This window comes from Bombina bombina, chromosome 4 (assembly GCF_027579735.1).
Source record: "Bombina bombina isolate aBomBom1 chromosome 4, aBomBom1.pri, whole genome shotgun sequence".
NCBI lineage: Eukaryota > Metazoa > Chordata > Amphibia > Anura > Bombinatoridae > Bombina > Bombina bombina.
The window spans coordinates 148,099,379-148,127,247 of record NC_069502.1 but is presented as its reverse complement, the minus strand read 5'-3'; the positions used below and the strand labels follow the sequence as shown (position 1 = coordinate 148,127,247).

At 41.4% G+C, this 27,869-nt stretch overlaps 1 protein-coding gene across 1 annotated transcript in view; it reads right to left on the bottom strand.

Annotated features, from left to right (window-relative positions):
* The window catches only part of SMC6 (structural maintenance of chromosomes 6), an 869,177-nt gene that overhangs the window by 137,585 nt on the left and 703,723 nt on the right, over positions 1–27,869 (bottom strand). The window contains 2 exon segments of the mRNA XM_053711237.1: positions 332–348; positions 26,842–26,859. Of these exon segments, the coding sequence (XP_053567212.1) occupies positions 332–348; positions 26,842–26,859 (35 nt within the window).

The following is a 27,869-nucleotide window of genomic DNA, read 5'->3' as shown; positions in this document are numbered from 1 at the left end:
GCTTTGCTGAGACCCAACCAAACCCAAAGGGGAATACGATACCAAATGACGCCTTCAGAAGTCTTTTATAAGTATCAGAGCTCCTCTCACATGCGACTGCATGCCATGCCTCTCAAAAACAAGTGCGCAACACCGGCGCGAAAATGAGACTCTGCCTATGCTTTGGGAAAGCCCCTAAAGAATAAGGTGTCTAAAACAGTGCCTGCCGATATTATTAAATCAAAATACCCAGAATAAATGATTCCTCAAGGCTAAATAAGTGTTAATATCAATCGATTTAGCCCAAAAAAAGTCTACAGTTTAAATAAGCCCTTGTGAAGCCCTTATTTACAATCGTAATAAACATGGCTTACCGGATCCCATAGGGAAAATGACAGCTTCCAGCATTACATCGTCTTGTTAGAATGTGTCATACCTCAAGCAGCAAGAGACTGCAAACTGTTCCCCCAACTGAAGTTAATTGCTCTCAACAGTCCTGTGTGGAACAGCCATGGATTTTAGTTACGGTTGCTAAAATCATTTTCCTCATACAAACAGAATTCTTCATCTCTTTTCTGTTTCTGAGTAAATAGTACGTACCAGCACTATTTGAAAATAACAAACTCTTGATTGAATAATGAAAAACTACAGTTAAACACTAAAAAACTCTAAGCCATCTCCGTGGAGATGTTGCCTGTACAACGGCAAAGAGAATGACTGGGGTAGGCGGAGCCTAGGAGGGATCATGTGACCAGCTTTGCTGGGCTCTTTGCCATTTCCTGTTGGGGAAGAGAATATCCCACAAGTAAGGATGACGCCGTGGACCGGACACACCTATGTTGGAGAAAATAGGATCCAAATTAGCAACTTTTTTCCTTGGAAAGAAAGAGTTAAAAGTCTAAATTTAGAAACCATATCAGCATACCAAGATTTCAACTATAAAGCTCTTCTGGAAAGAACTGCCAAAGATATACATTTGGCATTAATCTTAATTATGTCAAACACAGCATCACAACTAAATGAGTTAGTACATTTAAGCAATCCCAAAAGGTTAAACAAAATATTCAGCAATAGAAATAGCTGGTCTAAATAAGTAACCGGCTTGCAAAACGGCCAGTTGATGTAAGGATTCTAAATTTCTATCTAAAGGGTCCTTAAAATAATTACTATCTTTAAAAGGAATAGAAGTACGCTTAGTCAGAGTAGAAACGCCCCCATCTACCTTACAAACAGTCTACCAACGTTTAATATTAGCAACAGGTAGGGTACACAAATTCTTAAACCTTGCAGAAGGATTAAAAGGATTAGACCATTCCCTAGAAACTATCTCAGAAAGCATCCGGGACAGGAAAAACTTCAGGGGCTTTAAAGACTTAGCATCTAAACAGTTAGTAGATTTATCCTCAGCTACCCTAGAATCCTTAAAGGGACAGTCTAGTATAAATTAAACTTTCATTATTCAGATAGGACTTTTAATTTTAATCAACTTTCCAATTTACTTTTATCAACAAATTTGCTTTTTTCTCTTGGTATTCTTAGTTTAAACTAAACATATGTAGGCTCGGAGACTTCCGGTGGGCGGTTCTAGAAGATGGCTGCGAGCTCTGTTAGCTCTGAAGAAAATCACTACTAACATCAGTTATTTTGCCACTCTTCTATGCCATCTGCATCTCCCTTGGCAGATAAGCTGTCCGGGAAACATTGGCAGATAGAAGCACTCCACACACTTCTCCTCCGGAAGGCATTACACCAAGTTATAATCCATAAAGGATTACTGAGCAATGGAACCGGAAAAGGACATTGCAGCGCAGATACTCACAACATTTCTGCCTATTTTTGACCGTTTACTCTTAAGCTGTCAAAATCTATATGAAGTGGTTCAGGCAACTAAAAGATCCTGTCCCGCAGAATCTGATACGGCACCGAAATTGGTAACTACCTCCACACTAGATAATAAGCAGTTAAAACATGACCCCCCAGGCAGCGTGGTGTGGTTGGAAGATATGCAGCCTGATACATGCAATGGCGGGACACCAACTCACAATTCCTGGATACTCCTTTCACTAAACGGGACTGGTAACCGCAACTCAAAATCCACTCAAGGGAACAACAGTATTGCAGTTCCGCAACATACTGCTTCCTTATACCTACCAATACAGACGGCAGAATGTCTATTAATATCGCCGGAGCCTTGGCTTAGTGCACAATATGCAGGCATGGGGGACAGGCGGGACCAGCAATTGCCGACAGACGCAACAAGATTACCTGCGATGGCACACAGCTATATAACGGGGCTTCTGGCAGCTGAGAACACTATCTGGCCCATATCGGAGCACCTGAAAAATCAAGATGGCCGTTGCGGTTTAAAACTGAAGGGCGAGATTACTTTGCCGAAAAACGGCATCGGATGACATCATACCCCTGGACAGGGTGAGCTTTCTCGGAACAGACTCTCAGACCTTACATTAAACTCTGACTGAAGCTGGTCGTTGAACGTTTTGCCAAAAGGTTGACTCTTTGGTTTACTCCTGTCTTGTGTTTTTTTTTTTTTTTTTGTTGTTCTGTGATATATAGGGGACCTGAATTGCAGCAGTTATTGAGCCCACACCTAATACTGTGATTGCATTATTTTGAACAGCGGCTCCAGGATAAAGATTGCAGCAAACACTGTCCTTTCTTAATTAAATTAAGGCCAATTTTATTGTTAATAGTGTATTGTTTATATTGTTCTAGTTAGTTTATCAGTCTAAGGGTCTACACTGATGAATCACTGGTTTCTTATCGTAGTCAAATATCCACTGAGAACATTAACTGTCTATGTGAGTACTGCTTTGATTGCTATCTAAATTATGTTATCTCCCATCAACCCTAGTCTTGGGTAAGTCTATAATGTAATAAGGGAATCTGCCTTTATTGTACCTGGCCCCATGGTAATAAGGTATTTTTCTGTTGGAGAAGAGGTATATGACTGGTTGTAAACTTGCATGTTGTTGTGAAAAGGTCCTCCACATGGATACTGATGTATGGCTGCCACATGTCTTCTCCTTAAAGCCCACATAGACCATGGTAATTAGCTCACAACAAATTTCTGCTCTACTTGTTCATCTTATCAGAAACAGAAACATATTCTATCATTTTTTCCCATCCCTACTGAAAGTTTTGGTGCAGTGTTATAGAGGAGGGTTTTATCATTTCTATCACAATTGTCATTAAAATCAATGTACACGCTTATTACGTGCTGCAAAATCCGCACCCTACATGTGATAGGCGTGTGCATGCTGACCTCCCATATGCTATTTCCTATATTAATCGCCTGGGTTATATCCGTACATACATTTTCCCTCACAGTCACTTTGTGTAGTGATAAGTACCTGCTCAGTGGGGCAAGAGACATAGGTTTAAAAATATAAGCTGCTGATACATCAAGATAAACAGTTCTAACTGGCGTAACACTTCAATCCGCATAGCTCCCAGACTGGGGATCACTGTAATGCTGGTTTTTATACATGTCAACTCCCATCAACCCTAGTCTTGGGTAGGTCTATAACACAATAATGGAATCTACCTTTTTTGGTCCTGGCCCCATGGTAATAAGGTACTGGTCTGTTGTATTATAAGGGAGGGTCTTGTTATTTGTTCAGTGGGGCAAGCGACATAGGTTTAGAAAGTTCAGCTGCTGCTGCATCAAGATAAACAGCTCTAACTGGCGCAAAACTTCAATCTACATGTCTCCCAGACTAGGGATCACTGTAATATTGGTTCAAATTTGTTAGATAGTTGGGGGGGGTGGGTGGGGGGTCAGTTGGGGATACTGTTAAAAGGTAAAACCAGAGAGAGCTGAGTATATGTGGACAACAAGATTGTAAGCGGCATTTGAAAGATGTAAAGTGCCGCATTTATCCTGACATTTGTCATACATCAATTTCATGAATTACTGTTATGTTATGCACAATGATACCTCTGCGTAGGTTGAATCTTTACCATATTTGTGAATGTAATTTTCATAGTATTATCTGGTAATGTTGTTTGATGTCTCCACAGCTTATCTCTCAATAAAAAAGAATTTTAAAAAAAAAAACATATGTAGGCTCATATGCTAATTGCTAAGCCTTTGTGGGCTGTCTCTTATCACATGCTTTTTAAATCTCTTTTCAACACAAAGAGACAGAAAGTACACGTGGGCCATATAGATAACACTGTGTTCAGACACAGACAGTTATTTAAGATCTAGCACATTACAATGCTAAATTTAAGACAATAGATAATAAACAGTCACAGTCATGTGATCAGGGGGCTGGAAGAAGGTTCCTAGATACAAGGTAATCACAAAGGTAAAGAGTATATTAATATAACTGTGTTGGTTATGCAAAACTGGGGAATGGGTTATAAAGGGATTATCTATCTTGGAAGCCCTCACATCTGAAAAATTGGAAAAACATATCTGGGTAAAGAGACCATTCTCCCGGATGTAAAGCTTGATTAACAGAGATATTCCGCTTCCCAATTGTCTATACCTGGGAAAAAGATAGGAGCTGGATTTAGCCCAAGCAAATATCCGAGATACTTCTGTCACAGCCTAAGGACTGATAGTCCCACCCTGATGATTGACATACGCCACAATTGTGACATTGTCTGTCTGAAAAACAATAAACGTCTCTTTCTTCAAAAAAGAAGCCAAAAACTGAAGAACTCTGAGAAATGCACGGAGTTCCAAAATATCAAATGGTAATCTCGCCTCCTGAGATTTCCAAACCCCTTGTGCTGACAGAGATCCTCAGACAGCCTCCCAACCTAAAAGACTCGCATCTATAGAGATCATGGTCCAGGTTGAAAGAACCGAAGAGATCCGTAGAACTAAATGATGGTGATCTTAACCACCGAATCAAAGATAGTTAAACATTAGGATTCAAAGATATAAAAAGTGTTATCCTAGAATCCCTGCACCATTAATTCAGCATAAAAAACTGGAAAGGTTTCCCATGAAAATGAGCAAAGAGAATTGAATCCAATGCTGCAGCCATGAGACCTAAAACTTCCATGCATATATAGCAACTGAAGGAAATAATAGAGACTGAAGGTTCCGACAAACGGAACCCAATAAAATTGCCACTTGTCTGTTAGAGACAAAGATATTGACACAATCTATCTGGAAACCTAAAAAAGGTGACCCTTGTGTGAGGAATCAAGGAGCTTTTGATAAAAAAGATCCTCTAACCATGTCTTGAAGAAACAACAAAGTTGAATTGTATGAAATTCCGCAGAACGAAAAGACTAAGCCAGTACCACGAGACCATCCAAATAAGGAACACTGAGAACCTTGAAAAGATTCTTAGAGCTGTCGCTAGACCAGAAGGAAAAGCAACAAATTGGTAATGCTGGTCAAAAAAAAGAGAATCTCAGAAAATGAAAATAATCTGAATGAAAACAGAAAATGAAGATATGCATCTATTGTAAACAAATAATGCCATCACTGACCAAAAAGGCAGAATTGACCATATAAACACCATTCTAAAAGATGGTACACTTATATAATAATTCAAAAAGATTTTCTATCTTTAGAACAATGAATTGTCTTGAATAAAACCCCCAAACCCTGTTCCTATAATGGAACAGGAATAAATACCCCAGAAAACTCCAGGTCTGAGCAGCTCTTGAGCCCCAACGGGTGACCAGCCGCGCTTCACCAGTATCCAAAACATATAGGTCTGAAACACACTTCAGGAAAGTGTTAGCCTTACTGGAATAGCTGGAATATGATAGAGAAAAAAAAGACTTCTCACAGACGGTTTTACTCTGAATCCTATTCTGTACCCACAATCTAAGAAGTTTGGACCGAATAGAACCAAACAAATTTCAAAAAAAGTCATAACCTGCCCCTTACCAGCCAAGCTGGAATAAGAACCGCACCTACATGCAAATTTGAGGAGCTGACTTTGAACTTTTAAAAGGCTTAATTGAATGAAGAAAAAGCTTCCAATTAAAAACATGTTACTTGGGGAAGAATTTAGGATTCCATTCCTTAGTAAGAACAAAAAACTAATATAAGCTTAAAGTTTTAGTCTTAGAACTCAATCTTGAAGCCCAGAGTAACAGTTAAATAATTGAATCCAATTTTGAACCAAATAATTGATTACCTTGGAAAAAAAGCAATATGGATTTTAGAAATCAAATTAGCATTCCAAGATTGAAATCACAAAGTTCTTCTAGCTAAAATAGCTAAAGACATAGATTAACCTTCATTTTCAAAAATATCAAAAAATGACGACACAAATGAAATTATTAGCATGTTAATCAAGTTAAAGGACCAGTCAACACATTGGATTTGCATAATCAACAAATGCAAGATAACAAGACAATGCAATAGCACTCAGTCTGAACTTCAAATGAGTAGTAGATTTTTGTCCCTTTAACAATGCTAAACAAATCATAATCCGATACTTGATCTTAAAGTATCCAACCAGAAAGATGAAGCAATTGAAACATCAGCCAAATAAATTACAGGTCTAAGAAAAGTACCTGAAAATAAATAATTTTCCTTAAATAAGATACAACCATCTGAAGGAAAAAAATAAATACTATTTGCTATAGGAATAATAGTATATTTAGCAGGAGTAGAGATAGCCCCATTAACTTGGGGAATCTTTCCTCAAAACTGAAAATTAACTGCCGGCAAAGAATACAATTTAAAAACCTTAAAGAAGGAATAAAAGAAAATTCTCAGCCTATTCCATTCCCTAATATCAGGAAATGGAAAAAAACCTCTGAAGAAACCACAGAAGATTAATAAGCAGAATTTAAATGTTAGCTAGTCTTTAAAATCAAAATAACTAGTTACTTCAATATCCAAAATAATCAACACCTTTTGAACAAAGAACAAATGTACTCTATTAAAAAATAAAAAAGTAGATTTGTTAGTGTCAAAATCTGATGAAGAAAAATTCTGAATGAGAAAAAACACCATCAGAGAAGGATAATTCAGCATGTTGTTGGTCATTTGAAACTTCATCAAATAAAAAAGAAGTTTGAAAAAGACCTAAAAATTTTATTAGAAGGCGGGATGTCAGACAAAGCCTTTAAAATAGAATCAGAAAAATATTCTTATAAATTTCTAAGTATATCTTGTACATAAGATGTAAAAAGAATAGCAATATATAAAGCATAAATACTAATGGACTCTGCATGTAAAAGTTTATCATGATAACTTATTACAAACCATAGCTAAAGATAAACATTCATAACATTAAAATAAATGAACTTAGCTTTGGAAGGACTGATATCAGTCAACAGGAATCCCTCAGCATTTTCTGATACAGGAACAGTGTTTGAAATATCTTGCAATATGTAATAGAAAAAAACAGAATTTATGCTTACCTGATAAATTACTTTCTCCAACGGTGTGTCCGGTCCACGGCGTCATCCATTACTTGTGGGATATTCTCCTCCCCCACAGGGAAAGGCAAGGAGAGCACACAGCAAGAGCTGTCCATATAGTCCCTCCCAGGCTCCGCCCCCCCAGTCATTCGACCGACGGTTAGGAGAAAAAAAGGAGAAACTATAGGGTGCCGTGGTGACTGTAGTGTATAGAGAGAGAAATTTTTCAAACCTGATTAAAAAACCAGGGCGGGTCGTGGACCGGACACACCGTTGGAGAAAGTAATTTATCAGGTAAGCATAAATTCTGTTTTCTCCAACATTGGTGTGTCCGGTCCACGGCGTCATCCATTACTTGTGGGAACCAATACCAAAGCTTTAGGACACGGATGAAGGGAGGGAGCAAATCAGGTTACCTAAACAGAAGGCACCACGGCTTGCAAAACCTTTCTCCCAAAAATAGCCTCAGAAGAAGCAAAAAGTATCAAATTTGTAGAATTTGGCAAAAGTGTGCAGAGAAGACCAAGTTGCTGCCTCACATATCTGATCAACAGAAGCCTCGTTCTTGAAGGCCCATGTGGAAGCCACAGCCCTAGTAGAGTGAGCTGTGATTCGTTCAGGAGGCTGCCGTCCGGCAGTCTCATAAGCCAACCGGATAATGCTTTTCAGCCAGAAAGAAAGAGAGGTAGCAGTAGTTTTTTGTCCTCTCCTCTTACCAGAATAAACGACAAACAAAAAAGAAGTTTTGTCTGAAATCCTTTGTTGCTTCTAAATAGAACTTTAAAGCACGGACTACATCTAAATGGTGTAACAAATGTTCCTTCTTTGAAACTGGATTTGGACACAAAGAAGGGACAACTATTTCCTGGTTAATATTCTTGTTGGAAACAACTTTTGGAAGAAAACCAGGCTTGGTACGCAAAACAACCTTATCTGAATGGAACACCAGATAGGGTGGATCACACTGCAAAGCAGATAGTTCAGAAACTCTTCTAGCAGAAGAAATAGCAACCAAAAACAGAACTTTCCAAGATAGTAACTTGATATCTATGGAATGTAAGGGTTCAAATGGAACCCCTTGAAGAACTGAAAAAACTAAATTTAGACTCCAGGGAGGAGTCAAAGGTCTGTAAACAGGTTTGATTCTGACCAAAGCCTGTACAAAAGCTTGTACATCTGGCACAGCTGCCAGTCGTCTGTGTAACAAGACAGATAAAGCAGATCTCTGTCCTTTTAGAGAACTCGCTGACAATCCCTTATCCAAACCTTCTTGTTAGAAAGGAGAGGATCCTGGGAATATTAATCCATGAGAAGCCCTTGGATTTACACCAACAGATATATCCTTTCCATATTTTATGGTAAATCCTTCTAGTCACAGGTTTTCTGGCTTGGACCAGAGTATCTATCACTGAATCTGAAAACCCGTGCTTGGATAAAATCAAGCGTTCAATTTCCAAGCAGTCAGCTGGAGAGAAACTAGATTTGGATGTTCGAATGGACCTTGCACTAGAAGATCCTGTCTCAAAGGTAGCTTCCATGGTGGAGCCGATGACATATTCACCAGGTCTGCATACCAAGTCCTGCGTGGCCACGCAGGAGCTATCAGAATCACTGAGGCCTTCTCCTGTTTGATCCTGGCTACAAGCCTGGGAAGGAGAGGGAACGGTGGAAATGCATAAGCTAGGTTGAACGACCAAGGCGTCACTAATGCATCCACTAGAGTCGCCTTGGGATCCCTGGATCTGGACCCGTAGCAAGGAACCTTGAAGTTCTGACGAGACGCCATCAGATCCATGTCTGGAATGTCCCATAATTGAGTCAACTGGGCAAAAACCTCCGGGTGGAGTTCCCACTCCCCCGGATGGAAAGTCTGACGACTCAGATAATCCGCCTCCCAGTTGTCTACTCCTGGGATGTGAATTGCAGATAGATGGCAGGAGTGATCCTCCGCCCATTTGATGATCTTGGATACCTCTCTCATCGCCAAGGAACTCTTTGTTCCTCCCTGATGGTTGATGTAAGCTACAGTTGTCATGTTGTCTGACTGGAATCTTATGAATCCGGCCTTCGCTAGTTGAGGCCAAGCCCGGAGAGCATTGAATATCGCTCTCAGTTCCAGGATGTTTATCGGGAGAAGAGACTCTTCCCGAGACCATAGACCCTGAGCTTTCAGGGAATCCCAGACCGCGCCCCAGCCTAATAGACTGGCGTCGGTCGTGACAATGACCCACTCTGGTCTGCGGAAACTCATTCCCTGAGACAGGTGATCCTGTGACAACCACCAACGGAGTGAGTCTCTGGTCATCTGGTCTACTTGAATCTTTGGAGACAAGTCTGTATAGTCCCCATTCCACTGCTTGAGCATGCACAGTTGTAATGGTCTTAGATGAATTTGAGCAAAAGGAACTATGTCCATTGCTGCAACCATCAACCCTACTACTACCATGCACTGAGCTATGGAAGGCTGCAGAATAGAGTGAAGAACTTGACAAGCTTTAGAAGCTTTGACTTTCTGACTTTTGTCAGGAAGATCTTCATTTTTAAAGAATCTATTATCGTTCCCAAGAAGGGAACTCTTGTCGACGGAGACAGGGAACTCTTTTCTACGTTCACCTTCCACCCGTGAGATATGAGAAAGGCTAGAACAATGTCTGTATGAGCCTTTGCTTTGGAAAGAGACGACGTTTGGATTAGAATGTCATCCAGATAAGGTGCCACTGCAATACCCCTTGGTCTTAGAACCTCTAGAAGGGACCCTAGCACCTTTGTGAAAATCCTTGGATGATCTTTGTGGATAGGAATATGTAGATACGCATCCTTTAAATCCACGGTAGTCATAAATTGACCCTCCTGGATTGTAGATAAAATTGTTCAAATGGTTTCCATTTGAACGATGGAACTCTGAGAAATTTGATTAGAATTTTTAAATCCAGAATTGGTCTGAAAATTCCCTCTTTTTTGGGAACTACAAACAGATTTGAGTAAAACCCCCGACCTTGTTCCACAGTTGGAACTGGGTGTATCACTCCCATCTTTAACAGGTCTTCTACACAATGTAAGAATGCCTGTCTCTTTATTTGGTTTCAAGATAAGTTAGACATGTGGAACCTTCCCCTTGAGGGTAGTTCCTTGAACTCCAGAAGAAAACCCTGAGAGACTATTTCTAGTGTCCAGGGATCCTGAACATCTCTTGCCTGAGCAAAGAGAGAGAGTCTGCCCCCTACTAGATCCGGTCCCGGATCGGGGGCTACCCCTTCATGCTGTTTTGGTAGCAGCAGCAGGCTTCTTGGCCTGTTTACCCTTGTTCCAGCCTTGCATTGATTTCCAAGCTGGTTTAGTCTGGGAAGCGTTACCCTCTTGTCTAGAGGCTGCCGAGTTGGAAGCCGGTCCGTTCCTGAAATTGCGAATGGAACGAAAATTGGACTTATTCTTAGCCTTGAAAGGTTTATCTTGTGGGAGGGCATGGCCCTTTCCCTCAGTGATGTCTGAAATAATCTCTTTCAATTCTGGCCCAAAAAGGGTCTTACCTTTGAAAGGGGTATTAAGCAATTTTGTCTTGGAAGATACATCCGCCGACCAAGACTTTAGCCAGAGCGCTCTACGCGCCCCAATTGTAAACCCTGAATTTTTCGCCGCTAACCTCGCTAACTGCAAAGCGGTGTCTAAAATAAAGGAATTAGCTAACTTAAGTGCGTGAATTCTGTCCATGACTTCCTCATACGGAGTCTCCCTACTGAGCGACTTTTCCAGTTCCTCGAACCAGAACCACGCCGCTGTAGTGACAGGAATAATGCACGAAATAGGTTAAAGGAGGTAACCTTGCTGTACAAAAATCTTTTTAAGCAAACCCTCCAATTTTTTATCCATAGGATCTTTGAAAGCACAATTGTCCTCAATAGGAATGGTCGTGCGCTTGGCTAGAGTAGAAACTGCCCCCTCGACCTTAGGGACTGTTTGCCATGTGTCCTTCCTGGGGTCGACCATAGGGAACAATTTCTTAAATATAGGAGGAGGGACAAAAGGTATGCCTGGCTTCTCCCACTCCTTATTCACTATGTCCGCCACCCGTTTAGGTATTGGAAAAGCATCAGGGTGCACCGGGACCTCAAGGAACTTGTCCATCTTGCACAATTTTTCTGGATTGACCAGATTGTCACAATCATCCAGAGTAGATAGCACCTCCTTAAGTAATGCGCGGAGATGCTCTAATTTTGATTTAAATGTCACAACATCAGGTTCTGCCTGCTGAGAAATTCTTCCTGTATCAGAAATTTCCCCATCTGACAAACCCTCCCTCACTGCCACTTCAGATTGGTGTGAGGGTATGACAGAAAAATTATCATCAGCGCCCTCCTGCTCTACAGTGTTTAAAACAGAGCAATCGCGCTTTCTCTGAAATGCTGGCATTTTGGATAAAATATTAGCTATGGAGTTATCCATTACTGCCGTCAATTGCTGCATAGTAACAAGCATTGGCGCGCTAGAAGTACTAGGGGTCGCCTGCGCGGGCATAACTGGTATAGACACAGAAGGAGATGATGTAGAACTATGTCTACTTCCTTCATCTGAGGAATCATCCTGGGCAACTTTACAATTTGTGACAGTACTGTCCTTACTTTGTTTGGACGCTATGGCACAATTATCACACATATTTGAAGGGGGAACCACATTGGCTACCATACATACAGAACATGATCTATCTGAAGGTACAGACATGTTAAACAGGCTTAAACTGGTTAATAAAGCACAAAAACCGTTTTAAAACAAAACCGTTACTGTCTCTTTAAATGTTAAACAGGGCACACTTTATTACTGAATATGTGAAAAACTATGAAGGAATTATCCAATCTTTACCAAATTTTCACCACAGTGTCTTAATGCATTCAAAGTATTGCACCCCAATTTTCAAGCTGTTAACCCTTAAAATGTTGAAACCGGAGCCGTTTTTAATTTTAACCCCCTTACAGTCCCAGCTGCGACTTCACCAATCCCAGGGGGGTATATGATATCAAATGAAGCCTTCTAGGAACGTTTTTAGTGGATTCCAGACCCACACACATGCAGCTGCATGTACTGTACTCAAAAGTAACTGCACAGTAATGGCACGAAAATGAGGCTCTGCCTACTACAGAGAAAGGCCCTTCCTGACTGGGAAGGTGTCTTAACAAGTGCCTGGTGCTAAAAAACGTTCCCCAATGTTATAAAAGTGTGAAATTCAACTTAAAACTGCATATAATACTTAAATAAAGCAATCGATTTAGCCCTTAAGAGTGTCTACCAGTGTATAGCCCATAATAAGCCCTTTATTCTGTTTGAGACTAAGAAAATGGCTTACCAATCCCCATGAGGGAAAATGACAGCCTTCCAGCATTACACAGTCTTGTTAGAAAAATGGCTAGTCATACCTTAAGCAGAAAAGTCTGCAAACTGTTCCCCCCAACTGAAGTTCTCTCATCTCAACAGTCCTGTGTGGGAACAGCAACTGATTTTAGTTACTGTCTGCTAAAATCATAATCCTCTTTTAAACAGAACTCTTAATCTCTTTCTGTTTCAGAGTAAATAGTACATACCAGCACTATTTTAAAATAACAAACTCTTGATAGAAGAATAAAAAACTACAACTAAACACCACAAACTCCTCACCATCCCTGAGGAGATGCTACTTGTTCAGAGCGGCAAGGAGAATGACTGGGGGGGGGCGGAGCCTGGGAGGGACTATATGGACAGCTCTTGCTGTGTGCTCTCCTTGCCTTTCCCTGTGGGGGAGGAGAATATCCCACAAGTAATGGATGACGCCGTGGACCGGACACACCAATGTTGGAGAAAACAACATATAAAGCAAAATTATCAAATTCCTTAAATGACAGTTTCAGGAATGGGAAAAAAATGCAAAACAAACAAGCCTCCAGCAACCAGAAGCAACAAAAAAAGTGAGACTTAAATAATGTGAAAAAAGTGGCGCCAAGTATAACGCCCACATTTTTGGGCGCCAAGTATGACGCCCACATTTTTTGGCGCCAAGAATGGCGCCCACATTTTTTGGCGCAAAAAAAGTCTAACACACATGCATCAAAAAATGACGCAACCACGAACAAACTTCCGGCCGGAAATGACAAAAATTCGTGACATCACTGATACCTCATATCGATTGAGGATCCCCTTGTGAATGACGTAAGGAGAAGATTCACGAGGGAGTGGTTGACAATCAACGTGAGACACCTACTTCAACGCCCAGCACCGTGTCCGGAGAGAATCACCGGTTGAAACATTCTTCCCTTACCTCATAAGATTGAGGGTATATTTTGTAAGTAGCCAAAATAAGCCTCATAGGAGAAGCAATATTATCCACTCAGAAGTTGGACTTTATATAAACCACAAAGACTTTCGTTCTTATTTTTGGTGTTTCAATTTGTGATAATATTATATATGGTCATCTTATGAGATCATTTTTATTACTCTGTCCATTTTATAACAGATTTATAACCAATTTACAATAATTGTGTATATATAGATATCACTTCTCTGAAAGATACCTAACTTATTAGAAATTACACATTGCATCTAATAGCATTTATAGCAGAGCTTTCCAAACTTGTTATGTTGGTGACACACTTTTTAGACCTAAATCATTTCGCGACACAGTAATTTAGTTGTACTTGCAAAAAGGAGGTTATACTAACTTGTTTTAAGAGATACGGACACATACATAAATTATATAATAACAAAATGTATTTACAAGTAACAGTAAGTATGTGCAAGAATAAAAACAGTTTAATAACACCAATAGCTACTTACTATTTTAATGGGATGTATGAGGTTTATGGGATGAACACAGTTTCTGAATATTTAGTGGAATTAGATAAAGACACTCGCATTTCATCATCAAGCATTTTTAAGCTTCCACTTCCTATCCATATATCAAGAGCAGGAGCAGCAATGCACTACTGGGAGCTAGCTGCAAAAAAACATAATTTATGCTTACCTGATAAATTTATTTCTCTTGTAGTGTATCCAGTCCACGGATCATCCATTACTTATGGGATATTAACTCCTCCCCAACAGGAAGTGCAAGAGGATTCACCCAGCAGAGCTGCTATATAGCTCCTCCCCTAACTGCCATTACCAGTCATTCGACCGAAAACATGCAGAGAAAGGAAAACCATAGGGTACAGTGGTGACTGTAGTTTAATGGAAAAATTACCTGCCTTAAAGTGACAGGGCGGGCCGTGGACTGGATACACTACAAGAGAAATAAATTTATCAGGTAAGCATAAATTATGTTTTCTCTTGTTAAGTGTATCCAGTCCACGGATCATCCATTACTTATGGGATACCAATACCAAAGCTAAAGTACACGGATGACGGGAGGGACAGGCAGGCTCTTTATACGGAAGGAACCACTGCCTGAAGAACCTTTCTCCCAAAAACAGCCTCCGAAGAAGCAAAAGTGTCAAATTTGTAAAATTTGGAAAAAGTATGAAGAGAAGACCAAGTTGCAGCCTTGCAAATCTGTTCAACAGAAGCCTCATTCTTAAAGGCCCAAGTGGAAGCCACAGCTCTAGTAGAATGTGCTGTAATTCTTTCAGGAGGCTGCTGTCCAGCAGTCTCATAGGCTAACCGTATTATGCTACGAAGCCAAAAGGAGAGAGAGGTAGCCGAAGCTTTTTGACCTCTCCTCTGACCAGAATAAACGACAAACCGGGAAGACGTTTGTCGAAAATCCTTAGTTGCCTGTAGATAAAATTTCAGGGCACGGACTACATCTAGATTGTGTAGCAGACGTTCCTTTTTCGAAGAAGGATTAGGACACAAAGATGTAACCACAATCTCTTGATTGATATTCCTGTTAGTGACCACCTTAGGTAGGAACCCAGGTTTAGTACGCAGAACTACCTTGTCTGAATGAAAAATCAGATAAGGAGAATCACAATGTAAGGCAGATAACTCAGAGACTCTTCGAGCCGAGGAAATCGCCATTAAAAACAGAACTTTCCAAGATAACAACTTGATATCAATGGAATGAATGGGTTCAAACGGAACCCCCTGTAAAACATTAAGAACTAAGTTCAAACTCCATGGTGGAGCAACAGTTTTAAACACAGGCTTGATCCTAGCTAAAGCCTGACAAAAAGCTTGAACGTCCGGAACTTCTGACAGACGTTTGTGTAAAAGAATGGACAGAGCTGAAATCTGTCCCTTTAAGGAACTAGCGGATAAACCCTTTTCTAAACCTTCTTGTAGAAAAGACAATATCCTCGGAATCCTAACCTTACTCCATGAGTAACTCTTGGATTCGCACCAATATAAGTATTTGCGCCATATCTTATGGTAAATCTTTCTGGTAACAGGCTTCCTAGCCTGTATTAAGGTATCAATAACTGACTCAGAAAAACCACGTTTTGATAAAATCAAGCGTTCAATTTCCAAGCAGTCAGCTTCAGAGAAATTAGATTTTGATGTTTGAAGGGACCCTGGATCAGAAGGTCCTGTTTCAGAGGTAGCGACCAAGGTGGACAGGATGACATGTCCACTAGATCTGCATACCAAGTCCTGCGTGGCCATGCAGGCGCTATTAGAATCACTGATGCTCTCTCCTGTTTGATTCTGGCAATCAATCGAGGAAGCATCGGGAAGGGTGGAAACACATAAGCCATCCCGAAGGTCCAAGGTGCTGTCAAAGCATCTATCAGAACTGCTCCCGGATCCCTGGATCTGGACCCGTAACGAGGATCTATCTCTGGTTTGCCCCAACGTCGAAGTATTTGGGCAAAGACCTCCGGATGAAGTTCCCACTCCCCCAGATGAAAAGTCTGACGACTTAAGAAATCCGCCTCCCAGTTCTCCACTCCCGGGATGTGGATTGCTGACAGGTGGCAAGAGTGAGACTCTGCCCAGCGAATTATCTTTGATACTTCCATCATTGCTAGGGAGCTTCTTGTCCCTCCCTGATGGTTGATGTAAGCTACAGTCGTGATGTTGTCCGACTGAAACCTGATGAACCCCTGAGTTGTTAACTGGGGCCAAGCCAGGGCGGCATTGAGAACTGCTCTCAATTCCAGAATGTTTATTGGTAGGAGACTCTCCTCCTGATTCCATTGTCCCTGAGCCTTCAGAGAATTCCAGACAGCGCCCCAACCTAGTAGGCTGGCGTCTGTTGTTACAATTGTCCAGTCCGGCCTGCTGAATGGCATCCCCCTGGACAGATGTGGCCGAGAAAGCCACCATAGAAGAGAATTTCTGGTCTCTTGATCCAGATTCAGAGTAGGGGACAAGTCTGAGTAATCCCCATTCCACTGACTTAGCATGCACAATTGCAGCGGTCTGAGATGTAGACGTGCAAAGGGTACTATGTCCATTGCTGCTACCATTAAGCCGATCACCTCCATGCATTGAGCTACTGACGGGTGTTGAATGGAATGAAGGACACGGCATGCATTTTGAAGCTTTGTTAACCTGTCTTCTGTCAGGTAAATCTTCATTTCTACAGAATCTATAAGAGTCCCCAAGAAGGGAACTCTTGTGAGTGGAAAGAGAGAACTCTTCTTTTCGTTCACCTTCCATCCATGCGACCTTAGAAATGCCAGTACTAACTCTGTATGAGACTTGGCAGTTTGAAAGCTTGAAGCTTGTATCAGAATGTCGTCTAGGTACGGAGCTACCGCAATTCCTCGCGGTCTTAGTACCGCCAGAAGAGCACCCAGAACCTTTGTGAAGATTCTCGGAGCCGTAGCCAATCCGAATGGAAGAGCTACAAACTGGTAATGCCTGTCTAGAAAGGCAAACCTTAGATACCGGTAATGATCTTTGTGAATCGGTATGTGAAGGTAAGCATCCTTTAAATCCACTGTGGTCATGTACTGACCCTTTTGGATCATGGGTAAAATTGTCCGAATAGTTTCCATTTTGAACGATGGAACTCTTAGGAATTTGTTTAGGATCTTTAAATCCAAGATTGGCCTGAAAGTTCCCTCTTTTTTGGGAACCACAAACAGATTTGAGTAAAACCCTTGTTCTTGTTCCGACCGCGGAACCGGATGGATCACTCCCATTAATAAAAGATCTTGTACGCAGCGTAGAAACGCCTCTTTCTTTATTTGGTTTGTTGACAACCTTGACAGATGAAATCTCCCTCTTGGGGGAGAGAATTTGAAGTCTAGAAGGTATCCCTGAGATATGATCTCTAACGCCCAGGGATCCTGGACATCTCTTGCCCAAGCCTGGGCGAAGAGAGAAAGTCTGCCCCCCACTAGATCCGTTCCCGGATCGGGGGCCCTCGATTCATGCTGTCTTAGGGGCAGCAGCAGGTTTCCTGGCCTGCTTGCCCTTGTTCCAGGACTGGTTAGGTCTCCAGCCTTGTCTGTAGCGAGCAACAGCTCCTTCCTGTTTTGGTGCAGAGGAAGTTGATGCTGCTCCTGCTTTGAAATTACGAAAGGAACGAAAATTAGACTGTCTAGCCTTAGGTTTGGCTCTGTCTTGAGGCAGGGCATGGCCTTTACCTCCTGTAATGTCAGCGATAATTTCTTTCAACCTGGGCCCGAATAAGGTCTGCCCTTTGAAAGGTATATTAAGCAATTTAGATTTAGAAGTAACGTCAGCTGACCAGGATTTTAGCCACAGTGCTCTGCGTGCCTGAATGGCGAATCCGGAAATCTTAGCCGTAAGTTTAGTTAAATGTACTACGGCATCTGAAATAAATGAGTTAGCTAACTTAAGGGCTTTAAGCTTGTGTGTAATCTCATCTAATGGAGCTGATTCAAGTGTCTCTTCCAGAGACTCAAACCAAAATGCTGCTGCAGCCGTGACAGGCGCAATGCATGCAAGAGGTTGCAATATAAAACCTTGTTGAACAAACATTTTCTTAAGGTAACCCTCTAACTTTTTATCCATTGGATCTGAAAAGGCACAGCTATCCTCCACCGGGATAGTGGTACGCTTAGCTAAAGTAGAAACTGCTCCCTCCACCTTAGGGACCGTTTGCCATAAGTCCCGTGTGGTGGCGTCTATTGGAAACATCTTTCTAAATATCGGAGGGGGTGAGAACGGCACACCGGGTCTATCCCACTCCTTAGTAACAATTTCAGTAAGTCTCTTAGGTATAGGAAAAACGTCAGTACTCGCCGGTACCGCAAAATATTTATCCAACCTACACATTTTCTCTGGTATTGCAACTGTGTTACAATCATTCAGAGCCGCTAACACCTCCCCTAGTAATACACGGAGGTTTTCCAGCTTAAATTTAAAATTTGAAATATCTGAATCCAGTTTGTTTGGATCAGAACCGTCACCCGCAGAATGAAGCTCTCCGTCCTCATGTTCTGCAAATTGTGACGCAGTGTCTGACATGGCCCTAATATTATCAGCGCACTCTGTTCTCACCCCAGAGTGATCACGCTTACCTCTTAGTTCTGGTAATTTAGCCAAAACTTCAGTCATAACAGTAGCCATATCCTGTAATGTGATGTGATTTGTAATGGCCGCCCAGATGTACTCGGCGCTACAATATCACGCACCTCCCGAGCGGGAGATGCAGGTACTGACACGTGAGGCGAGTTAGTCGGCATAACTCTCCCCTCGTTGTTTGGTGAAATATGTTCAATTTGTACAGATTGACTTTCATTTAAAGTAGCATCAATACAGTTAGTACATAAATTTCTATTGGGCTCCACTTTGGCTTTAGCACATATAGCACAGATATCTTCCTCTGAATCAGACATGTTTAACACACTAGCAAATAAACTAGCAACTTGGAAATACTTTTCAAGTAATTTACTATAATATGAAAACGTACTGTGCCTATAAGAAGCACAGAAAAAGTTATGACAGTTGAAAATTAATAAACTGAAAAGTTATAGCATAAAATCTTTGTAAAAAACACAATTTTAGCAAAGGATTGCTCCCATTAGCAAAGGATAACTAACCCTGATAGCAGAAAAAAAAATAAAAAATACAGAAATAAACGTTTTTTTATCACAGTCAACTACAATCTCACAGCTCTGCTGTGAGTGATTACCTCCCTCAAAACAAGTTTTGAAGACCCCTGAGTTCTGTAGAGATGAACCGGATCATGCAGGGAAGACAAACTTCTGACTGAATTTTTTGATGCGTAGCAAAAGCACCAAAAAAGGCCCCTCCCCCTCACACATAACAGTGAGAGAGATCAGTAAACTGTCACAATTAAAACAAGCAACTGCCAAGTGGAAAAATAATGCCCAAATATTTATTCACTCAGTACCTCAGAAAATGCAAACGATTCTACATTCCAGCAAAAACGTTTAACATAATAAATACCTATTAAAAGGTTTAATGTACTTTTAACAGAGTAATTCCGGTGAAATACCATCCCCAGAATACTGAAGTGTAGAGTATACATACATGTCATTATAACGGTATGGCAGGATTTTCTCATCAATTCCATTCAGAAAATAAAAACTGCTACATACCTCAATGCAGATTCATCTGCCCGCTGTCCCCTGATCTGAAGCTTTTACCTCCCTCAGATGGCCGAGAAACAGCAATATGATCTTAACTACTCCGGTTAAAATCATAGTAAAAACTCTGGTAGATTCTTCTTCAAACTCTGCCAGAGAGGCAATAACACGCTCCGGTGCTATTGTAAAATAACAAACTTTTGATTGAAGTTATAAAAACTAAGTATAATCACCATAGTCCTCTCACACATCCTATCTAGTTGTTGGGTGCAAGAGAATGACTGGGAGTGACGTAGAGGGGAGGAGCTATATGCAGCTCTGCTGGGTGAATCCTCTTGCATTTCCTGTTGGGGAGGAGTTATATCCCAGAAGTAATGATGACCCGTGGACTGATCACACATAACAGAAGAAAAAACGTTTAACATTAATAAATTGAGTGTTATTAAAAAGCCTGTTGCTAGTCCCTGCAAATTAGGCTAAAGTTTTATGCATACAGTATAATTCCAGTGAAGTGCCATTCCCCAGAATACTGAAGTGTAAAATATACATACATGACAGCCTGATACCAGTTGCTGCTACTGCATTTAAGGCTGAGTTTACATTATATCGGTATGGCAGAATTTTCTCATCAATTCCATTGTCAGAAAATAATAAGCTGCTACATACCTCTTTGCAGATTAATCTGCCCGCTGTCCCCTGATCTGAAGTTTACCTCTCCTCAGATGGCCGAGAAACAGCAATATGATCTTAACTACTCCGGCTAAAATCATAGAAAAACTCAGGTAGATTCTTCTTCAAATTCTACCAGAGAAGGAATAACACACTCCGGTGCTATTATAAAATAACAAACTTTTGATTGAAGGTATGAAACTAAGTATAATCACCACAGTCCTCTCACACATCCTATCTATTCGTTGGGTGCAAGAGAATGACTGGTAATGGCAGTTAGGGGAGGAGCTATATAGCAGCTCTGCTGGGTGAATCCTCTTGCACTTCCTGTTGGGGAGGAGTTAATATCCCATAAGTAATGGATGATCCGTGGACTGGATACACTTAACAAGAGAAAACCCACTGACTTCAGCTCAGCATTTAAGCTGCTGCCCTCAGAGCTCGGTGAGTACGATTAACTACTGCCCGCGCTGCAAACTCACTGCTGTCCCACTCACTGACTACACATGCAGTCACGAGCCAATTAAGGATACTACACGTGCAGTCACGAGCCAATTAAGGATACTACACGTGCAGTCACGAGCCAATGTGCTGCCAAAGCCGCCAATGGAAATAGTTTCAGCTCCCACTAAGCTGCGCCAATAGGCTAAGATGATCTGTGTTCCCCTAGGTATCAATCACGTGTCAACCAAGTGATATGCGTAGCAGGCAGAAAGTCAGAAACCAAGAAACAAATTTTTTTTAAAATTTGTGCTGAAGCAGGGACACACCTACACACTGCTGCCGACACACTAGTGTGTCCCGACACACAGTTTGGAAAGCACTGATTTATAGAGTTATAACGAACAATATGAATGAATAATATGAATATTCAGAGTAACTAAATAATAAGGTTAAAGTCTATGAACCATATATATATATATATATATATATATATACACATACACACAAATACGCAAAAAAACTTATAGAGTGCCAAGGAAATAAATAAAAATAAATAAAAGGTCCCTGCGACACCCGTGAAATGCTTGTGACTAATTTCATTAAGGGGAAAAAAAACAGAATTTATGCTTACCTGACAAATTACATCTCCAACGGTGTGTCCGGTCCACGGCGTCATCCTTACTTGTGGGAATATCTCTTCCCCAACAGGAAATGGCAAAGAGTCCCAGCAAAGCTGGCCATATAGTCCCTCCTAGGCTCCGCCCACCCCAGTCATTCGACCGACGGACAGGAGGAAAAAATAGGAGAAACCATAGGGTGCCGTGGTGACTGTAGTTAGAGAAAATAATTCATCAAACCTGATTAAAAAACCAGGGCGGGCCGTGGACCGGACACACCGTTGGAGAAAGTAATTTATCAGGTAAGCATAAATTCTGTTTTCTCCAACATTGGTGTGTCCGGTCCACGGCGTCATCCTTACTTGTGGGAACCAATACCAAAGCTTTAGGACACGGATGAAGGGAGGGAGCAAATCAGGTTACCTAAACGGAAGGCACCACGGCTTGCAAAACCTTTCTCCCAAAAATAGCCTCCGAAGAAGCAAAAGTATCAAATTTGTAAAATTTGGCAAAAGTGTGCAGTGAAGACCAAGTCGCTGCCTTACATATCTGATCAACAGAAGCCTCGTTCTTGAAGGCTCATGTGGAAGCCACAGCCCTAGTGGAGTGAGCTGTGATTCTTTCAGGAGGCTGCCGTCCGGCAGTCTCATAAGCCAATCTGATGATGCTTTTAAGCCAAAAGGAAAGAGAGGTAGAAGTTGCTTTTTGACCTCTCCTTTAACCAGAATAGACGACAAACAGAGAAGATGTTTGTCTGAAATCTTTTGTAGCTTCTAAGTAGAATTTTAGAGCACGGACTACATCTAAATTGTGTAGCAAACGTTCCTTCTTTGAGACTGGATTCGGACACAAAGAAGGTACAACTATCTCCTGGTTAATATTTTTGTTGGAAACAACCTTTGGAAGAAAACCAGGCTTAGTACGCAAAACAACCTTAGCAACCAAAAACAAAACTTTCCAAGATAACAACTTAATATCTATGGAATGTAAAGGTTCAAACGGAACCCCTTGAAGAACTGAAAGAACTAGATTTAAACTCCAGGGAGGAGTCAAAGGTCTGTAAACAGGCTTGATCCTAAGCAGAGCCTGAACAAAAGCTTGAACATCTGGCATAGCTGCCAGTCGTTTGTGTAGTAAGACAGATAAGGCAGAAATCTGTCCCTTTAGAGAACTCGCAGATAATCCTTTATCTAAACCTTCTTGTAGAAAGGAAAGGATCTTAGGAATCTTTATCTTATTCCATGGGAATCCCTTGGATTCACACCAGCAGATATATCTTTTCCATATTTTATGGTAAATTTTTCTAGTTACCGGTTTTCTGGCTTGAACCAGAGTATCTATCACAGAATCTGAAAATTCACACTTTGATAGAATCAAGCGTTCAATCTCCAAGCCGTCAGCTGGAGGGAGACCAGATTTGGATGTTCGAATGGACCCTGTACAAGAAGGTCCTGTCTCAAAGGTAGCTTCCATGGTGGAGCCGATGACATATTCACCAGGTCTGCATACCAAGTCCTGCGTGGCCACGCAGGAGCTATCAAGATCACTGAGGCCCTCTCCTGCTTGATCCTGGCTACCAGCCTGGGAATAAGAGGAAACGGTGGAAACACATAAGCTAGGTTGAAGGTCCAAGGCGCTACTAGTGCATTCACTAGAGTCGCCTTGGGATCCCTGGATCTGGACCCGTAGCAAGGAACCTTGAAGTTCTGACGAGACGCCATCAGATCCATGTCTGGAATGCCCCATAATTGGGTCAACTGGGCAAATATCTCCGGGTGGAGTTCCCACTCCCCCGGATGGAAAGTCTGACAACTCAGATAATCCGCCTCCCAGTTTTTCACTCCTGGGATGTGGATCGCAGATAGGTGACAGGAGTGATCCTCCGCCCATTGTATTATTTTGGTCACTTCTTTCATCGCCAGGGAACTCCTTGTTCCCCCCTGATGATTGATATAAGCAACAGTCGTCATGTTGTCTGATTGGAATCTTATGAATCTGGCCTTTGCTAGCTGAGGCCAAGCCCTGAGAGCATTGAAGATCGCTCTTAGTTCCAGAATGTTTATCGGGAGAAGAGACTCTTCCCGAGACCATAGTCCCTGAGCTTTCAGGGATTCCCAGACCGCGCCCCAGCCCACTAGACTGGCGTCGGTCGTGACGATGACCCACTCTGGTCTGCGGAAGCTCATTCCCTGGGAAAAATTTGTTTAGGATTTTTAAATCCAGAATTGGTCTGAAGGTTCCCTCTTTTTTGGGAACTACGAACAGATTTGAGTAAAATCCCGTTCCTTGTTCCGCCATTGGAACTGGGTGTATCACTCCCATCTTTAACAGGTCTTCTACACAATGTAAGAACGCCTGTCTCTTTATTTGGTTTGAGGATAAGTGAGACATGTGGAACCTTCCCCTTGGGGGTAGTTCCTTGAATTCCAGAAGATAACCCTGAGAAACTATTTCTAGCGTCCAGGGATCCTGAACATCTCTTGCCCAAGCCTGAGCAAAGAGAGAGAGTCTGCCCCCCACTAGATCCGGTCCCGGATCGGGGGCTACTCCTTCATGCTGTTTTGTTAGCAGCAGCAGGTTTCTTGGCCTGCTTACCCTTGTTCCAGCCTTGCATCGGTTTCCAGGCTGGTTTGGTCTGTGAAGCAATACCCTCTTGCTTAGAGGATGCAAAATTAGAGGCCGGTCCGTTCCTGAAATTACGAAAGGAACGAAAATTAGACTTATTCTTGGCTTTGAAAGGCCTATCTTGTGGGAGGGCGTGGCCCTTTCCCCCAGTGATGTCTGAGATAATCTCTTTCAATTCTGGCCCAAAGAGAGTTTTACCCTTGAAGGGGATATTAAGCAATTTTGTCTTGGATGATACATCGGCTGACCAAGACTTTAGCCAAAGCGCTCTGCGCGCCACAATTGCAAACCCTGAATTTTTCGCCGCTAATCTAGCTAATTGCAAAGCGGCATCTAAAATAAAAGAATTAGCCAACTTAAGTGCGTGAACTCTGTCCATAACCTCCTCATATGGAGTCTCTATACTGAACGACTTTTCTAGTTCCTCGAACCAGAACCACGCTGCTGTAGTGACAGGAACAATGCACAAAATGGGTTGCAGAAGGTAACCTTGCTGTAAAAAAATCTTTTTAAGCAAACCCTCCAATTTTTTATCCATAGGATCTTTGAAAGCACAATTATCCTCGATAGGAATAGTAGTGCGCTTGTTTAGAGTAGAAACTGCCCCCCTCGACCTTAGGGACTGTCTGCCATAAGTCCTTTCTGGGGTCGACCATAGGAAATAATTTCTTAAATATAGGAGAGGGGACAAAAGGTATGCCGGGCTTCTCCCACTCCTTATTCACTATGTCCGCCACCCGCTTGGGTATAGGAAAAGCGTTGGGGTGCACCGGAACCTCTAGGAACTTGTCCATCTTGCATAATTTTTCAGGAATGACCAGGTTGTCACAATCATCCAGAGTAGATAACACCTCCTTAAGCAATGCGCGGAGATGCTCTAATTTAAATTTAAATGTCACAACATCAGGTTCAGCCTGTTGAGAAATTTTTCCTGAATCTGAAATTTCCCCATCTGACAAAACCTCCCTCATGGCCCCTTCAGATTGGTGTGAGGGTATGACAGAGCAATTATCATCAGCGCCCTCTTGCTCCTCAGTGTTTAAAACAGAGCAATCGCGCTTTCTCTGATATGCAGGCATTTTGGATAAAATATTTGCTATGGAGTTATCCATTACTGCCGTCAATTGTTGCATAGTAATAAGCATTGGCGTGCTAGAAGTACTAGGGGCCTCCTGCGTGGGCAAAACTGGTATAGACACAGAAGGAGATGATGTAGAACCATGTCTACTCCCTTCATCTGAGGAATCATCTTGGGCAACTTCATTATCTGTGGCAGTACTGTCCTTACTTTGTTTGGACGCTATGGCACAATTATCACACAATTTTGAAGGGGGAGACACATTGACTTTCATACATATAGAACATAGCTTATCTGAAGGTACAGACATGTTAAACAGGCTTAAACTTGTCAATAAAGCACAAAAACCGTTTTAAAACAAAACCGTTACTGTCTCTTTAAATTTTAAACAGAGCACACTTTATTACTGAATATGTGAAAAAATATGAAGGAATTGTTCAAAATTTACCAAATTTTCACCACAGTGTCTTAAAGCATTCACAGTATTGCACACCAATTTTCAGAGCTTTAACCCTTAAAATAACGAAACCGGAACCCCTCTACAGTCCCAGCTACAGCCTTCGCTGCGACTTTACCAAACCCAGGGGGGAATACGATACCAAATGAAGCCTTCTAGGAACTTTTCCAACCACTTTCAGATCCTCACACATGCATCTGCATGTCTTGCTCTCAAAAGTAACTGCGCAGTAATGGCGCGAAAATGAGGCTGAGCCTACAACTGGGAAGGCCCTTCCTGACTGGAAAAGGAGTCTACTAACACAGTGCCTGACGTTAAAAAAAACGTTCCCCAAGTTTATAAGTGTGAATTACCAGCATAAACATGTATAAAAAGCCCAAATAAAGCAATCGATTTTGCCCATAAAAGTGTCTACCAGTTTTATAGCCCATATTAAGCCCTTTATTCTGTTTGAGACTAAGAAAATGGCTTACCGGTCCCCATGAGGGGAAATGACAGCCTTCCAGCATTACACAGTCTTGTTAGAAATATGGCTAGTCATACCTTAAGCAGAAAAGTCTGCTGTTTCCCCCAACTGAAGTTACTTCATCTCAACAGTCCTATGTGGAAACAGCAAACGATTTTAGTTACTGTCTGCTAAAATCATCTTCCTCTCACAAACAGAATTCTTCATCTTTTTCTGTTTCAGAGTAAATAGTACATACCAGCACTATTTTAAAATAACAAACTCTTGATAGTAGAATAAAAAAACTACAACTAAACACCACATACTCTTAACCATCTCCGTGGAGATGTTGCCTGTGCAACGGCAAAGAGAATGACTGGGGTGGGCGGAGCGAGGGACTATATGGCCAGCTTTGCTGGGACTCTTTGCCATTTCCTGTTGGGGAAGAGATATTCCCACAAGTAAGGATGACGCCGTGGACCGGACACACCAATGTTGGAGAAAAAGAGGCACTACCTATACTCCATATACATCCCGCTGGCAAACACTGCACTCTGAAGGGAAATGGGCTTCAACTTCGTTGTTCATCTTCCTCCAGTGGAGGCAAAGACAAGACTAGTTTACCTGTGATGTGGGAGAGGTTTTACAGGTTTTACTCTTAGGGTTTGCCTCCTCCTAATAACAGGGAATATAGTAATTCCAAAGAGTAATGGATTGTGGACTCTCACCACCTGTATGAAAGAAATCTCCTTCTTAACTTCAACCCCTGCTTAAGACTACACTCCTCTGGAAGAATCTATTTACAGCTTATGTATTGCTTGAAAATGGCATGACCTTGGAAGATGGACTGCTTTACTGTCCATAAAATGCGCTTTGCTCAATAGAGCTATACAAAATAACTTTTGGTACTAATGATGGCTCCCACGATTGTAAGTTAGCAGCCCAAAAAGTACACATAGAGATATTTAAACCTCCCTTCATTGACCAGTCTATAAATGTGCAGCAACCAATCCCTATAGTTCTTAAAAATAAACATACTATGAAGTTTATGGGAAGAAAATGCATTGTATATACACCCAAGCAGTAGAATGAATAGTCAATTAGACTATTTAAAATCTTTTGTTCTGTCTGTGAAGTAGCGCAGGTATGGAACAAAAAAGTATAAAATGGTTTTCCATCAACAAGCTTATGTGAATAAAAAGGAGGGCAGTACAATATATATTGATAAATGAAAATCAGTCACAACTTTTAGCAAAAAGTCTAGAATATTGAGAGCTACTACTTTATCTTTAGAAAAGAGAAGTGTTTACAGTAATTGATTGTAGCTCAGAGACACTTCTTGCAGACATAAATGCAACAAATTAAAAAAATACTGACTTCAGGTTCTCAAAAGGTGGTTCCATAAGAACATCAAGCACCAATGTGAGATCCCTTGAAGGAACAATAGGTCTTACAACGGGCTAGAAAAGGGACAAAGCTTGAAAACTGTTTTGTTCTGAGCCATCTAGTTGCAGATATTGGAGAAACATGCACCTTAAAGGCACACAAATATAAATTAATCTTTTTCCTGATTCAAGTGTATGAGTTCAGTGTATAAATATACGCACTTGTTGATTACAGAGGCAAGATCATACTATCTTTTTCCTGATCAAGCTATCTTTTTCCTCATCATGCTATCTTTTTCCTGATTCAGATGGAGAATGGTGTTTTAGAGACTTCCCAATTTACTTTTATCATTAAACACAGAGTGTTCTAT